At 46.9% G+C, this 15,339-nt stretch overlaps 1 protein-coding gene and 1 long non-coding RNA gene across 4 annotated transcripts in view; one reads left to right on the top strand and one right to left on the bottom strand.

Moving 5' to 3' along the window:
- Positions 1 to 203: 203 nt before the first annotated feature.
- Positions 204 to 4,671, bottom strand: LOC122460537. The gene is made up of 2 exons (XR_006281905.1): positions 2,564 to 4,671; positions 204 to 2,340 (listed from the first exon to the last, which is right to left on the bottom strand). It is a non-coding gene; the product is annotated as an uncharacterized LOC122460537 (long non-coding RNA).
- Positions 4,672 to 11,832: 7,161 nt separating this feature from the next.
- The window catches only part of ZFP91 (ZFP91 zinc finger protein, atypical E3 ubiquitin ligase), a 30,825-nt gene continuing 27,318 nt past the window's right edge, over positions 11,833 to 15,339 (top strand). For 2 of the 3 annotated variants that reach the window (XM_038405977.2, XM_038405976.2), the window contains exons 1-2: positions 12,180 to 12,918; positions 13,737 to 13,762. In XM_038405977.2, coding sequence (XP_038261905.1) covers positions 12,578 to 12,918; positions 13,737 to 13,762 — 367 coding nt within the window. In that variant the 5' untranslated portion in view covers positions 12,180 to 12,577. Of the gene's footprint in view, positions 12,919 to 13,736; positions 13,763 to 15,339 lie in introns of all 3 variants that reach the window. The other variant, XM_043516003.1, reaches the window with a different exon arrangement.

The raw sequence follows: 15,339 nt of genomic DNA, 5'->3' as shown, positions 1-15,339 counted from the left end.
AGTCCCATTCAGTCCCATAAAGACAGGGCCTTTTAGCCCTTCAGGCACCACCCAGACAAACCAGCTTTCTGTGATAAATTATTATTAAAACAAGAAATTACATATATTAGGTTCTTCCAGTTCCAAAGAACCAGATATTCACCCCAGATCAATATGTACTTCTGGATCTCACCCAAAAACCATGCTAGTCGCTAATCCTTTAGTAAACTAAACTAAAAGTTTATTATTATAAGAGAGAAGAAAGTTATTAAATTAATCATATCAGGTGATCTCACATTACAGGTGATCTTAGAATTTGTGGATCAGGATAACAGTAGTGCTGTTAAATCTGCTAGCTTGCAGTAAATTTCTCTTGATCACCCAAAAGACTGGAGGTCCTCAGTCCACTGTTCAAATCTTCCCTTTGTTAGAAATCATAGTCCAGAGTTGTGGAGCAATAAAGAGATTAGGGGATGATCTCACCATTTATATCCTCAGCCCATGTGCATGAAAAGTTACTGTCTCAAACATGGAGTCAAGGATCCCATCATCAATGTGCCCTGCTGAGTCACTGAGCCTCCATTGTCCATATGCTCTTTGATGTGTTCTCAGGAGGCGTCCATTGGAAGAGTTGATTCTCCTTAATGGTCCATCAGCCATGGCTGGCTGGTCTTGATGTAAATCTGTCTTGTGGATGTTACCCACGAACACAACATGTTTGAGATACAAACACACAGCAAAGATTTATAACTTCATGTACAATGATAATTCATACATATAAACAGAATAACATTGTTCAACAGATTACAACATTTCCAATGTTACCTTACAAGGCATACTTTGTATGAGATTTATCACAACGTGCAACAGTGTTGATACATTATGTTTGCAACAGTGTTGATACATCAGTGGTGATACCTTAGTGCAGGGATGGGCAACATTTGGCACATGGCCCATCAGGGAAATCCGCTGGCGGGCCAGGATGGTTTGTTTACCTGCAGCATCCGCAGGTTTGGCCGATCGCAGCTCCCAAAGGCCATGGTTCGCCGTTCCAGGCCAATGGGGGCTGCAGGAAGCAGCGGCCAGCACATCCCTTGGCCCACGCCGCAGCAAGGTCATCTTTCTTTTTCCACAGTGTCATACAGACCCTGGGAAGCCTTTAAAGTCGAGCTCCCTGTATCTAATGGACATATTGTAATCCTTACCATGATTGACTAATTGCCAAAAATGGCCACTTCATTCCCATTGCACACCTGCAGAAGAAACCGCCCAGCTCCTGGTGACTCAGGTCATCCATCTCCATGGACTCATGGAGCAAGTCACAACTGATTGGGGTCCACAGTTTTTGTTATGATTTTGGCGCAAAACCCTATGTTAGCTCAGGGTTCATGCTTATATATCTATCGCCTATCACCCATAAACTGATGGTCAGTCCAAGCCAGCAAATCTAGGCAATGTGTGTTCTATGCAAACTGTGGCTTCCACCCCCATCTCTCCCTGCCATACATGTCACCTTCACCAATCTTGTGGCTGCCGACTGGGTATGCCAGATCAACCAGGTCCAAGAAGAACTGAAGGCATATCTGAACAGGACCAAGGAAGATTACAAGCGATACACTGATACACCAGGAAGGCCTGGCATTCCCCAGCAGGGAAAAAGTGTGGCTCCCAGCCCAACACCTCCACAAACACAGGCCATGTCATAAACTGGATTACTGATACCTTGAGCCATAGATAATCAAACCAGTGATCCTGCGGCTTCAATTACGAAGATCCCTCAAAATACACTCAATGTTCCATGTACCCTTGCTAAAACCCTACGTGGACAACCCCTTCACACACCAGGCCCAACTACCACCCCCTCCAGTGTGGATCCAAGGAGTTTGAGAGCCACAAGATATTGGACTCGAAAAATCAAACACAGGTACCACTGGGGTACCTTGTAGATTAGGAGGGCTATGGCCCAGAAGAGCGATTCTGTGAACCAGTGTCTCAAGTCCATTCCCCTAACTTCATGGCAGGTTTCTATGCAGCCCATCTGAACAAACCCAGGCTGGCAGAGGGCATCCCTCGAAGATGGGGGGAGGTTTAAATGTAAGGCCCAGATGTGACACTCTGTACCTCAGAAAAGCACCCTGGCACCCCCATATTCATATGTTTTGTAAAAAATACGCCTTGAGAGGTATCATTTAAAAAGTCTTGATCTGTTGAACATTACTATCCTGTTGGATTGTCTGTACTATCATTGTATGTGAAGTTATGAAGTACTGCTATATGTTTGTTACTGAAATATATGGTAAGTGGGAAATGCCCACAGCCAGACTTTCAGTGGCAACAAAGGAGAAACTAACACTGACAAGACTATCGAGGAGTCATTGTGGCACCTTAGAGACTAACAAATTTATTTGGACATAAGCTTTTGTGGGCTAAAACCTACGTCATCAGATGCATCTGATGACGTGGGTTATAGCCCATGAAAGCTTATGCCCAAATAAATTTGTTAGTCTTTAAGGTGCCACAAGGACTCCTCATTGTTTTTGCTGATACAGACTAACACGGCTACCCCTCTGAAAACTGACAAGACCGATTTACATCAAGACCTGCCAGACATGTCTTGATCAAGAAGAATCCACTCTCCCCGAGACTCCTCCAAGAGGACACATACACAATGGGTGCTACCTAACACCTATGTCACAGCAAGGATCTTTCTAGCAGAGAGAAAGTATAAATGAGGGTCAATGACATCACCACTTGGACTCTCTCCTCTCCCATCTCTACACCTGGAAGATCATTTGGAAAACAAAGACTTTGAACTGGGGAGATTGGTCCCAGGCGGAGAAGGAAATTCAGACTGTGTATTAAGAACTGTAAACTGCCTGGAACATCCAGTGGGGTGAGAAAAGCTGTTTGATTCAAATTTTGCTTAGTCTGTTAAAGTTAGAATTTACACTGTGATTCTATTTTTATTTATGTAACCAATTTTGACCTCTGTGCCTAACACTTATACTCATTTAAAATCTATCTTTCTATAGTTAATAAACTTATTTTAATGTTTTATCCTTACCAGTGAGTTTGTCTAAAGTGCTTGGGGAATCTGCTCAGGTCCACACCTCCTTGAGGCTCCCAACTATCTATTGGTCTATGCAGAGCCTTCACAACCTGGGGAAGGGGCGGATTTACTTTATAGTTCTGCTTTTCTAAAAGAATCCCATTTCTAGGTCTCAGCTCCCTAGTAGGAGACTGATGGAATGGCCCAGTTCTTCATTTCTTCTAGTCCCTAAAAAGAGCATTAGAGGCTAGCAACATGAGACACAACCCCTGGTCTTGCACCCACCCAGTCCCTGGCTGCTGAATGTTGACCCTTTCTGGCTGTTCCTGATTAAGCAGAAAAGCTGACTCTCCTCAAAATAAATCAACCACAATATTTAATTTAACTAAGAAAATATATAAGACAAGTTAACCCAGGGGGCCTGGGTAGAAAATGAAAAGTCAGAAGCCACCATCTCAAAAAGATATCCCTCTTAGATCCAAGAGGAGGTGGCTGGGAGTGAGATTCATGGAATAGCAGGGCTTGGTTTGGACTACTACCATTCCAAACCATTTTGCGCCATTCCTTGCCCTGACCTTGCTGCCAAAGGCACCAAATTTGAAACAGCAGTGCTGAACTTCTGCCTAGTGACCTCAGATTCAGGCAGTTGCATACAGCACAGGATCATCAGATGTGCTGAAAGACCCAAAGATGCTAGAGGGCAGGATAATTGGGGCTGCCCTATTTTGCAATCCAGTTCTGAAGGGAATAGAGGACCATGTGCAATTCCTAGTAGAGGACAAATCCAAGCAACTGTGCTTTGTACGAATATGAAACAAGGCCTATGGGGCTACCTCGAATACATCTATTTCTGAATCATCTTTGAGTCTTGATATGCCCCTTTAACTTCAAGCCAGGTCACAGCAGAGCCAAATGCAATCAGTCATTTAGTCATTGTCTTCTTAGTGAGAAGGATGCCAAGGGAAGTGATGTGAAAATAAGCAAAAATCTGGGCTATGGCCTTTAGAAGAGTCCTAATGGAATCTGCCACAGCCTTTTAAACAGCAGGTAGGAGAAGACGACCCTCATTGGTTTTAAAGGCATGGAGAGAATGGCAGGATGATGACTGTCTCATTAAGGCACAGTTTAGCCATATATTGTCCATATGAATTGGGATCACCTTTTGGCATCTCTGAAAACCCTTAATGCCTGTCTCCAAAACACTACCATATAGACTTTCTTCCTACAGAGATTGAGTTTTCTGGGCAGGCATAGACTCTGTCTCTCAGCTTTGATGAATACATGGTCACTACAGTTTGAACGTTAGGAGTTTGAAAGACCTTCCTGATTAAGGACTGGGCCTAGACCCCCACCAGGCCAGAGAGGCCCGGAGACAGTCCATCACTTGTAATACGAAAGTCCACATTCTACTGGGATCTCAGGGTCCGCTAAAGTGGTCTTACATGGACATGTACCATGGGCACTACAATATTGTGGCAGCCACAAAACTCAATATTTGTTGCATGGTTCAAGCTGACACCAGCCCTTGCATGTGATTGGAATAACAGAGACTTGGTGGGAAAACTCACATGACTGGAGTATTGTCATGGATGGAGACAAACTGTTCAGGAAGGACAGGCAGGGAAGAAAAGGTGGGGGAGTTACATTGTCTGTAAGAGAGCAGTATGACTGCTCAGACCTCCGATATGAATCTGAAGAAAAACCTGAGAGTCTCTGGATTAAGTTTCGAAGTGTGAGCAACAAGGGCGATGTCATGGTGGGAGTCTGCTATAGACCACCAGACCAGGGGGATGAGGTGGACGAGGCTTTCTTCCGGTAACTAATAGAAGTTACTAGATCACAGGCCCTAGTTCTCATGGGGGACTTCAATCACCCCGATAGCTGCTGGGAAAGCAATACAGAGCTGCACAGACAATCCAAGAAGTTTTTGGAATGTGAGGGGACAATTTCCTGGTGCAAGTGCTGGAGGAATCAACTAGGGGCAGAGCTCTTCTTGAACTGCTGCTCACAAACAGGGAAGAATTAGTAGGGGAAGCAAAAGTGGATGGGAACCTGGGAGGCAGTGACCATAAGATGGTTGAGTTCAGGATTCTGACACAAGGAAGAAAGGAAAGTAGCAGAATATGGACCCTGGACTTCAGAAAAGCAGACTGACTCTCTCAGGGAACTGATGGGCAGGATCCCCTGGGAGAATAACATGAAGGGGAAGGAAAGGAGTCCAGGAGTGTTGGCTGTATTTTAAAGAATCCTTATTGAGGTTTCAGGAACAAACCATCCCAACATGTAGAAAGAATAGTAAATATGGCAGGCGACCAGCTTGGCTTAACAGTGAAATCCTTGCTGACCTTAAACACAAAAAAGAAGCTTACAAGAAGTGGAAGTTGGGACAAATGACCAGGGAGGAGTATAAAAATATTGCTCAGGCATGCAGGAGTGAAATCAGGAAGGCCAAATTACACTTGGAGTTACAGCTAGCAAGAGATGTTCTGAGTAACAAGAAGGGTTTCTTCAGGTATGTTAGCAACAAGAAGAAAGTCAAGGAAAGTGTCGGCCCCTTAGTGAATGAGGGAGGCAACCTACTGACAGAGGATGTGGAAAAAGCTAATGTACTTAATGCTTTTTTTGCCTCTGTCTTCACGAACAAGGTCAGCTCCCAGACTACTGTACTGGGCAACACAGCATGAGGAGGAGGTGACCAGCCCTCTGTGGAGAAAGAAGTGGTTCTGGACTATTTAGAAAAGCTGGACGAGCACAAGTCCATGGGGTTGGATGCGCGGCATCCGAGAGTGCTAAAGGAGTTGGCGGATGTGATTGCAGAGCCATTGCCCCTTATCTTTGAAAACTCATGGCCATCAGGGGAGGTCCCGGACAACTGGGAAAAGGCTAATGTAGTGCCCATCTTTAATTAAAAGCGAAGGAGGAGGATCCGGTGAACTACAGGCCAGTCAGCCTCACCTCAGTCCCTTGAAAAATCATGGAAAATTAAGGAATCAATTCTGAAGCACTTAGAAGAGAGGAAAGTGATCAGAAACAGTCAGCATGGATTCATGCCTGACTAATCTAATTGCCTTCTATGATGAGGTAACTGGCTCTGTGGACGAGGGGAAAACAGTGGACGTTTTATTCCTTGACTTTAGCACAGCATTTGATATGGTCTCCCACAGTATTCTTGCCAGCAAGTTAAAGAAGAATGGACTGGATGAATGGACTATAAGGTGGACAGAAAGCTGGCTAGATCGTCAGGCTCAACGGGTAGTGATCAATGGCTCCATGTTTAGTTGGCAGCCGGTATCAAGTGAAGTGCCCCAAGGGTCGGTCCTGGGGCCGGTTTTGTTCAATATCTTCATTAATGATCTGGAAGATGGTGTGAACTACACCCTCAGCAAGTTTGCAGATGACACTAAACTGGTAGTATACACTGGAGGGTAGGGATAGGATACAGAGGGACCTAGACAAATTAGAGGATTGGGCCAAAAGAAATTTGATAAGGTTCAACAAGGACAAGTGTAGAGTCCTGCACTTAGGATGCAAGAATCCCATGCACCGCTACAGACTAGGGACCAAATGGCTAGGCAGCAGTTCTGCAGAAAAGGACCTAGGGGTTACAGTGGATGAGAAGCTGGATATGAGTCAACAGTGTGCCCTTGCTGCCAAGAAGGCTCATGGCATTTTGGGTTGTATAAGTAGGGGCATTGCCAGCAGATCGAGGGACATGATCATTCCCCTCTATTCAACATTGGTGAGGCCTCATCTGGAGTAATGTGTCCAGGTTTGGATCCCACACTCCAAGAAGGATGTGGAAAAATTGGAAAGAGTCCAGCGGAGGGCAAGAAAAACGATTAGGGGATTGGAACACATGACTTATGAGGAGAGGCTGAGGTAACTGGCTTTGTTTAGTCTGCAGAAGAGAAGAATGAGGGGAGATTCGATAGCTGCTTTCAACTACCTGAAAGGAGGTTCCAAAGAGGATGGATCTAGACTGCTCTCAGTGGTAGCAGATGACAGAACAAGGAGTAATGGTCTCAAGTTTCAGTGGGGGAGGTTTAGGTTGGATATAAGGTCAGGCTTGACAAAGCCCTGGCTGGGATGATTTAGTTGGGGATTGGTCCTGCTTTGAGCAGGGGGTTGAACTAGATGACCTCCTGAGGTCCCTTCCAACCCTGATATTCTATGATATCCTGTCCCCTAGGCTGCTACTGTCTTAGATTCTATCCTGGGGTGGGAAGGTTTGGGGTAGGTTCCTGTTGGGGATGAGTTGGTACTCTGGGGTTTGTGTTAAACTATCTAGTGTCTCTAACAGTGGTTTTATCTTTTGATTCTTTCCAGAATAGTGACCTTGACCAGCCAATTGTCTAAACAGAAGAACACATGCATCCCCCCTCTGCACAGACAGGCTACAACTACACAAGCATTCATGTCAACACATTAGGTGATAACAAACACCAGACATGAAATTGGTTGTGTTGTTTTCCTACCATGAATCTGGAGAGACATCCATTAGCTGAGAAGTATCCCTATGTGTAAGTAAGGCCCTGTTATACTAGGAATATTTTCTAAAAATGTCCCTATTGGGTCTAACTGATGTTAGAAATTTTGGGAGCTGTAGTGTAGATCAAATGGTGCTGGCATTTATAAACACCATGTTATGAAACCATAGGTAGGTTTAATTGACATTCAAAACAGTGTAAAAGGTGACACACAAAGCTCTTTGGAATGTTTCTAATTCTCATACATTAGCCTGTGTTAAAATCCTAATACATTAAAAACAAGGCAAAAAGAAGTTTAGTCTGTCTTTTATTCCTCCTTGAAGTTTGCCTTTTGATACCCCCTTTTGCCCTCAGCAGCAACTTGGCTTACTGCAAAATAAAGACATCACAGATCCTATGGACATGTGAATTACTGAGCTGCAATTTGAATCTTTTTTCCACCCCCAATCTGCTGAGAGGCAGCATTGTAATAGCTTTAAGCAGGACAATGTAGCTGTGTGTTAAGTAGAAAGTGTGTTCCTAGATCTTATCTAGGTAGGGGAAATTGATCGGCAGAGCTAGTCTAGTATAATTTAGCTATTCTGGAATAACACCCCCTTTGTAGACACTCTATTCTCAAATGAGTGATTTTATTCTGGAATAAGAAAAGGAGTACTTGTGGCACCTTAGAGACTAACAAATTTATTAGAGCATAAGCTTTCGTGAGCTACAGCTCACTTCATCGGATGCTCACGAAAGCTTATGCTCTAATAAATTTGTTAGTCTCTAAGGTGCCACAAGTACTCCTTTTCTTTTTGCGAATACAGACTAACACAGCTGCTACTCTGAAACCTATTCTGGAATAATTACTCTGCAACCAGAACAGAGTAATTATTCTAGAAGTCACTTATTTCGGTATAGAGAGTATTCGCATGGGAGAGTTATTCCAGAACAGCTGTAGCAGAATATTATTTTAAAATTGCTGTACTGGTCAATTTCCCTCACAAACCTTTAAAGAAAGACATATTATTTGTATCTGCTTGGAAAACAGCAGTGATGCCAGAGATAACTGTAACGTAAGTGATTCTCATTTAAGATTTTCCTTGAGAGGGAGAAAAATTTTGAATTTCAAAATGTGTAACAGGAAGGATTTTGTTAAAAAAAAAATGAGGACAGAAGTGCATCTTTATGGACCACGAGTCTCAAACTGAAAACAAACAAACAAAGAAAAAACTTTGCAGATTACTTATAAAAATGCCAGTTATCCATCCTCTATATTAGGGCTCCCAACATTGCTGACACAAGTGGAGCCAGAAAATTGCCCTGGCCCAGACAGAGCCAGAGCTTCTGCAAGGTCCTGATCATCTAACAGAAGGCACCTGCTTGTAAGTAGTGGGATGGTTTCCAGGATGACTATCTTCAAGTCTTTTGGCCAGATACAGATTTGGGTCCTCAGATGTACTTTTTGATATTTAGGGAACAAAAGAAATAAAGCCCCTTCCCTCTTTCATACAATGGCATGGCCTCGAGTGCTCTCTTCTCCAGGAGGGACTGGATTTTTTGCAGCAGCTCTTCATAATAAGACAGTACCCCAGAGCATTCTCAAGGGAAGAAAGCTGGAGGGTTTTTGAAAACCTGACAAAGTGGCTTCACCAAACAATGCTCAGGACATAAGAGGTCAAACCAGTGGTCCAGCTAGCCCAGTATCATGTCAGGTGCTTCAGGGGGAATGAACAGAACAGGATCTATGCATCCAAAGTGACCAGAGACCTTTGGGAATAAAAGGCTATCAACTCTGCTGCCACCAAACAAAGATCCTGCCAGGCTATTGAAAGTAGTTAGCTGGCTAAATGCTCTGGAATTCTTTAAATTCCCTTTGGTTTTTGATGTCTGTAGAAAGGGGATGCTGTACCTTACAAATTCTGCTTCTGAGGTTAGGCACCCTGCATAGAGGGGTACTGCACACCCTTGAAACCAAATGTGGAAATAAAAACTGGCTTACAAAGAGGAGCCTCCCCTTTCTGAACCCCATGGAGCGGGAGGTGGGGGCCCTCAGGAGCAGTACACAAACCTAAGAAGCTGCAGGGCGGCCTGCCTCTCCTTTGACTTTTGTAAAGTGACCTCCATCTGTTCCCCCAAAAAAGTTCTCTCCTGTGTAGGGTAGGTTCTCATGATTTTTCTGGATCTCGTGGTGGAAGCCAGAGGCCTGGAGCCAAGCAGATTGATGAGTGGCCACTCCAGAGGCAGCAGCTCTCGCTATTGTATTGCCTGTATCAAAGGTTGCTCAGACCTGATGCCAAGTCAGGTCCATGCCCTCATTTTGAAACTCCTGGTGTTGATCCTGGAGAAGGGACTTAACCAGGGTAGAACCTTTTTCCAAAGCTCAACTTGCTGTTTGGCCATGTTTATCTGGTAATTCATAATACAAAGAGTTGTGGCTGCAGAATGGTACACCCTTTATCCAAATGGATCCAAGCATCAAAGTGCAGGGTTCTGGGTCATGGCACCATGCATTTGATCAATCGTCTCTCTAACCATCACTGCCCCAACTACCATGTGCTCATGTGGGAGCTGAGAGTTGTAACCAACAGTGTCCTCAAAGAGTAAGTATTTTCTCTCATTGTCTGAGACAGGGACTGCAGTGTGAGGTGTCTGTCACACTCTCTTCACCAGCTTGTCCAAGATAGCGGGCAAGGGCATGGCAACAATGTTGGAGGGAGGCTTGTGATCCAGGTACCTATCAGTGATACTCCTTGTAGATTCCTGCAGCAGAATCAAATCAAAATCAGCTAGTTTAGCCAGCTTTTTCAAAAACTGGGGGAAAGTCAGATTTTTCTAATGCAAAATAACCGTCCTGCTGTTTCTCTGCACTAGAGACGTACTTAATATCAGATGAATCATCTATTGCAGATGTGTCACAGTAACAGCCACCAACCCCCAGAATGTCACCTGGCTTCCAGTCAGTTGACTGAGCACGCTACACTGATAAGGAAGTTGGGATAGTTGACACTGCCTTAAAGGATGTTGATAATGATTGCACAGGAGGCACTAGCATCTAACCCAATGCTTCATGTGATGAGTGAGCTGGCTTTTGGGGTGCAGAAGTCAAATCCGGTCCAAGAAGTATCCCAAGCACACTGGAGTTCAACAGAGAGTGTGAACTGAGGACAAAGGATGGTTCTCAATGCAGCCTTAGCAATTAACCGAAGGTCCGAGAGCATATGCTGCCATTGAGACTCTTTGGATTGGTCTTCCTATCCTGAACCTACAGGGAAGGAAGGCAGTGGAGACTTTGGCACAAAGCTGCCTGGAGTTGGATCTTCAGCAGAAATAGGTCTGAAGGCTGCTGTCTCTTGCGCTCACCTAACACCTCTTCAAGGGAAGCGATGCCTTGTCACATAATCCAGAGCTTGGTTCCATTTACTGCACGAGCTGAGACCTGAAAAGTATTGAGGTTGTGCTGAGGTTTGAGCCTTGAAAGATATTGCCAGGGGGCACTTCCATGGAGCTGCCATGCTGGGCCTAGTTGGAAGCCATGTCTGTGCCAGTGTAACCCACACACCTCCTGGGAGTGGTGTTTTGTCCCATCTAATGGCTCCGAGACCACTTACAGAGAGAGATTAATGAGTTTGCTCTATAGCCTTAGATAACAGTCAGTTGGCATTTAGCTCCAGAGGTCCCAGGTTCGATCCCGCTCACCAATGATCGGGGTCTGTTGGTGCTACACCAGCATGGGTAGTATTGCTGACACAGTGCTCATGCTCAGCGGCAGAGGCCAGCTCAAGCCTGTGCTTGGTGGATTGCCCCTTCATGGCCCCATTGGCCAGCTACTGAGGAGAGTCTCTCTCTGAGAGCAGCTGTTGGAGGGCTTGAAGGTGCTCTCTGTGGAGCTGGCTGCCCTAGGGCACCATTGTGCAAGTGCTGTGCCCCATGCCCTGGGCCAGGCCGCAGCAGTCGTGCTCATTTGTCACCAAGATAGTCCCATCGCACAGGCACTGCCAGGGGAAGCTGCCTCCCCCGCCCGCATGAACCCTGTGCCCAGGACGATACCAGGTGGGAGGCCCCAGGGACTGCAGCCAAAGGAGGTTAGACATGTTCTGGGAGCTACCACTGCCCCCAGGGGCAGACCTTGTGCAAGGATGACCTCAGCAGGAGCATTTCCCAGCAGCCTTCGGGGCAGCTCCCAGGTTAATGTCTCCTACGCGCCGACTCCCAGCCTTTGAATTCTTAGACTACAACTCCCACAATGCCCTACCTTGGAGCCAGGGCGCATGCGCGAGCGGGAGCGGAAGTGGATAAACGTTCAGCAAGCCGCGCCCCCCCTGCGCTGGCCGCCATTTTGTAACCGACTTTCACCCGCCGCCCGACAGGGCTTTTTTTTTTTTTTTCTTAAAGGAGAAGCGACAGCCAAAAAAACTCCTCCCCCGCTCCGGCACCGCGTGTGGCGGGAACGGTGCAAGAGCCAGAGAGGGAGGGTCTCGGGGGCAACCGGCTCCCTCGCGGCCTCTCCCACGGACCAGGGACTCGGGGGGACCAGAGGGGCCCAGGCTGCGGCGGGGGCGGTAGGAAGCACGATCGTAACAGCAGAGACTGGGCGACGCGATTACGCCTGCGCGGTGCGCGCGCCCACCCTCCCCCGAGCCGCGCGCGACAGGGGTTCCCGGGCAGAGTGGGTGAAAAGGTCACCGAGTTGGGCGCGAGAGGCGACTGTTAATCGGCTGGGGGAAGGGGGGAGGGGCGCGCGGGCGCCACGGTTGGGCACACCGACAGCGCGCGCGCGCGCGCGCTCCCGCGGAGCGGCGCTCGCCGATTGGTCAACGGAGCGGCGCGCGGACGAAGCTAGGCGAGGCTGCTGAGTGGCCGGCTCTGGAGAGGGGTGTGGCGCGCCCCAGCCCTTGCTGCTTGATTGGTGGGTGGCGGGGAAAGGGTGGAGTCTTGCTTCCGGCCTGAGGCCGACGCCGCCTCCTAATTGGCTGCAGTTCAGCGGGCGCGGCAGCGTAGGGCGGGGGGGGGGGGCGGCGGTGCGCCGTCGGGGAGGAGCAAGGAGGAGCAACCGCCGCGGCCCCCTCCGCTCGCCGCCCCGATGCCGGGGGGGACCGAGCTGCCGGGGGGCGCAGCGGAGCAGGTGGAGACCCAGGGGCCCCCCTCCGCTGCGGTCGGCCGCCGACGCGCCCCCGCCCCCGCCCCCGAGCAGGGGGAGGAGTCCGGGGGCAGCCGGGTGCTGAGGGGAGGCCGAGAGCGGAGCCGGGCCGCCGCCGGGGAAGCTGTGGGGGGACCCGCCGCCGCCGCCGCCGCGTCCCGCCGCAGGAAGGCTGAGTACCCCCGCCGCCGCAGGAGCAGCCCCGGCGCCCGCCCGCCCGAGCTGCCGCCGGCAGCTGCCGCCCCGCAGGGAGCCGGGGGCAAGAAGGGGACCTCGCGCCCTGTGTGAGTACCGGGCCCGGAGGAGAAACCGGGACATCGCCTGATGCGGGGTGGGGGGGAGACTTTGGACCTACACACACACACACACACACACACTGGGGGGGGGGGACGACACGAGGCTCTGGGTCTCCCCTGTTTCACCACACGGGGGGGGGGATGTCTCTGGGTCTCCCCTTCACTCTCGCGCGCACACTGGGGGAGGGGGGAGACTCTGCTCTTTAGCCTTATCATCATCTACTTGTACTTCACTTTTCTGTGCTCATGGGCACTCACAGTACAAGAGGGTCTTCTCCTCGGAAGAGCGCAGCCTTTTCCATTCTGCAAAAACTGAATTGCTAGTCAAAGGCATTGAATGAAGATGGTGATAATTTGGCAGAAACTTGTAGTGCTGGGGGGATGGGGAGGAGGGGTACGCTGGCTTGAAAGATGCATGAAGGCTCTTAGGCCTTGTCTGTGTGATAAAATTGCACGGGTTGAGGTTTCAGTTCATGCCTCGGATAGAATTGTTTGACTTTTTCATGTAGGCAAGTCTATAGCTGTAAGAGTTCTCTTGTTAGGATGCATTTCAAAAAGCATTTTTGTATCACCCTAAGAAAGCCATAGATGTTATTCAGTGAGGGAGGGATGCAATGGAGTTTTATTTGAAAGTGGTTAAAAACTAGCATTTCAAGAATAAGGGAACCTTTATTTTATTTTTTTCTAGGAACTGCCCACACAGTTTGGAAATTGAGATCACCTTCCAATTTAATGGGGTTAAATGTTAGTTTGTGTAATATGGCAGCAGAAATCTGTCACTTATATTTACTTTTAATTTCTTTCAGATGTGTGCATAAAGTAGCTGGTAAAGGTAAGATCTGAATGCCTCCTTCATTCTGATTTGTTCCTTATGATTAACATGTGGCGTCAGGGAAAGGGAGACTTTCCCTAAGGCAGCCTTCCATCTGATGCATCTTCCATTTTAAGATAACATTTCTTGTTTGTTTGCTGTTTAATATTGCAATTAATTGAGTTCCACTCAAGATTGGGGTTCCATTGAGGTAGGCTCCATATAAACATAGTCCTGGACTTGAAGAGCTACAAGGCCCTGGTTCTCAACAGTCTCTGTGAAATCATATTACAGGATCAGGCCCTAGTGTGATACATGAAAGGGAGGGAGATGGATGCATTCCAATGTATATATTTGTATATGCATATGTATTTACCTTCTATTGTAAATGTTGTCATCTAGCCCCATCTGCTTCTCCATGGATGACAGTAGGTTTCTTCTAGGTGCTGCAGCAGAGATGACTGAGGAGAGATTTGGAGGAGAAGGTAGCGCCCTTGTGGATCAAATCATGGAGAGCATTTAGTGTGTAAGGGGCAGCATAGGAGGAGTAGAAACATTATGTGCAAAAAGCTGACACATGGATACACAGGGCTGACAATGGTGGAGCAGGGGTATGACAGAGGCTTACTCCTGCTTCCTCTTGAAGCACTTTATAAAACAAAGTATTACATAGTGTTTTGCTGGCTGAAATGGACAGAGCCTCACAGAATGAAAATCTCCCAGCAAACCCAGAATGCAGAGACTGTATACATGCACAAACAGTTCAGTTTTCTCTGCTGCAGCATTCAGTTTAACTTTGATTTGTAGGCATTTGTGCCCAAAAAACCTTGGGACATCTCTAGTAAAATGATGTGCTGCAACTTCCTATTGGCAGTAGTCTATGTTGCCGTTTGTAGACAGACAAATAAATAGCCAAGGAGGAAAAGGAAGGATTGTAAGATGCAATGTTATTAACAAGCAATTTGAGCCTTAGATCCCAGGCGTATTATGAGACCTTAAGAAGGGAGAAACCAGGGGCCTCTTCAGAGTTCAGTCCAGCTGGGTGTTAAAATAAGTCACTCTTCTACCTACCATGCAGGAAATTAATTCTGTGCTGATTTGCAATGTGTGCTTATGAATTCATTTAGCGTATACACCACTAATACATGTTCACATTTTACTATGTAAAGAACATAATTAGTGATGTGGGTTGAGTTAGTGCCTTCTAAGTCAGAGTTAAGGTTGCTGGAATGTGTAACGGGAATATCATTGCTGTTTTCTGAATGTATGAAGCATAATTGAACATTTATGTAAATTATTTTATCTAGTCACTCCCAATCTATTAAATGTTTAGGCTTTTTTAAGTGATCATGTTGCTAAATTGGCCTAATGATTCCACTTTTTTTCAGTTGCTTAAAACTTTCTGAAACTTTTCCATGTTTCAGATAGAAATTTCCCAAGCTTAGTCTCTTTCTAAAGTTTATTTTTTTTAAACTTTGAGCAATGAATGCTTTAGCTGCCCTGGAATGTGAAAACGGGGGGAAAATTCTCCATATTGAAATTCTCGTTTTTTCTTTATGAACCAGCCCTAAAGCCAAAATGGATAGCTTGAAATTTGG

The sequence above is a fragment of the Dermochelys coriacea genome, chromosome 6 (genome assembly GCF_009764565.3).
Source record: "Dermochelys coriacea isolate rDerCor1 chromosome 6, rDerCor1.pri.v4, whole genome shotgun sequence".
NCBI classification, from domain to species: Eukaryota; Metazoa; Chordata; order Testudines; family Dermochelyidae; genus Dermochelys; species Dermochelys coriacea.
The sequence above is the reverse complement of the archived record's forward strand: the minus strand, read 5'-3'. Positions and strand labels throughout refer to the sequence as shown.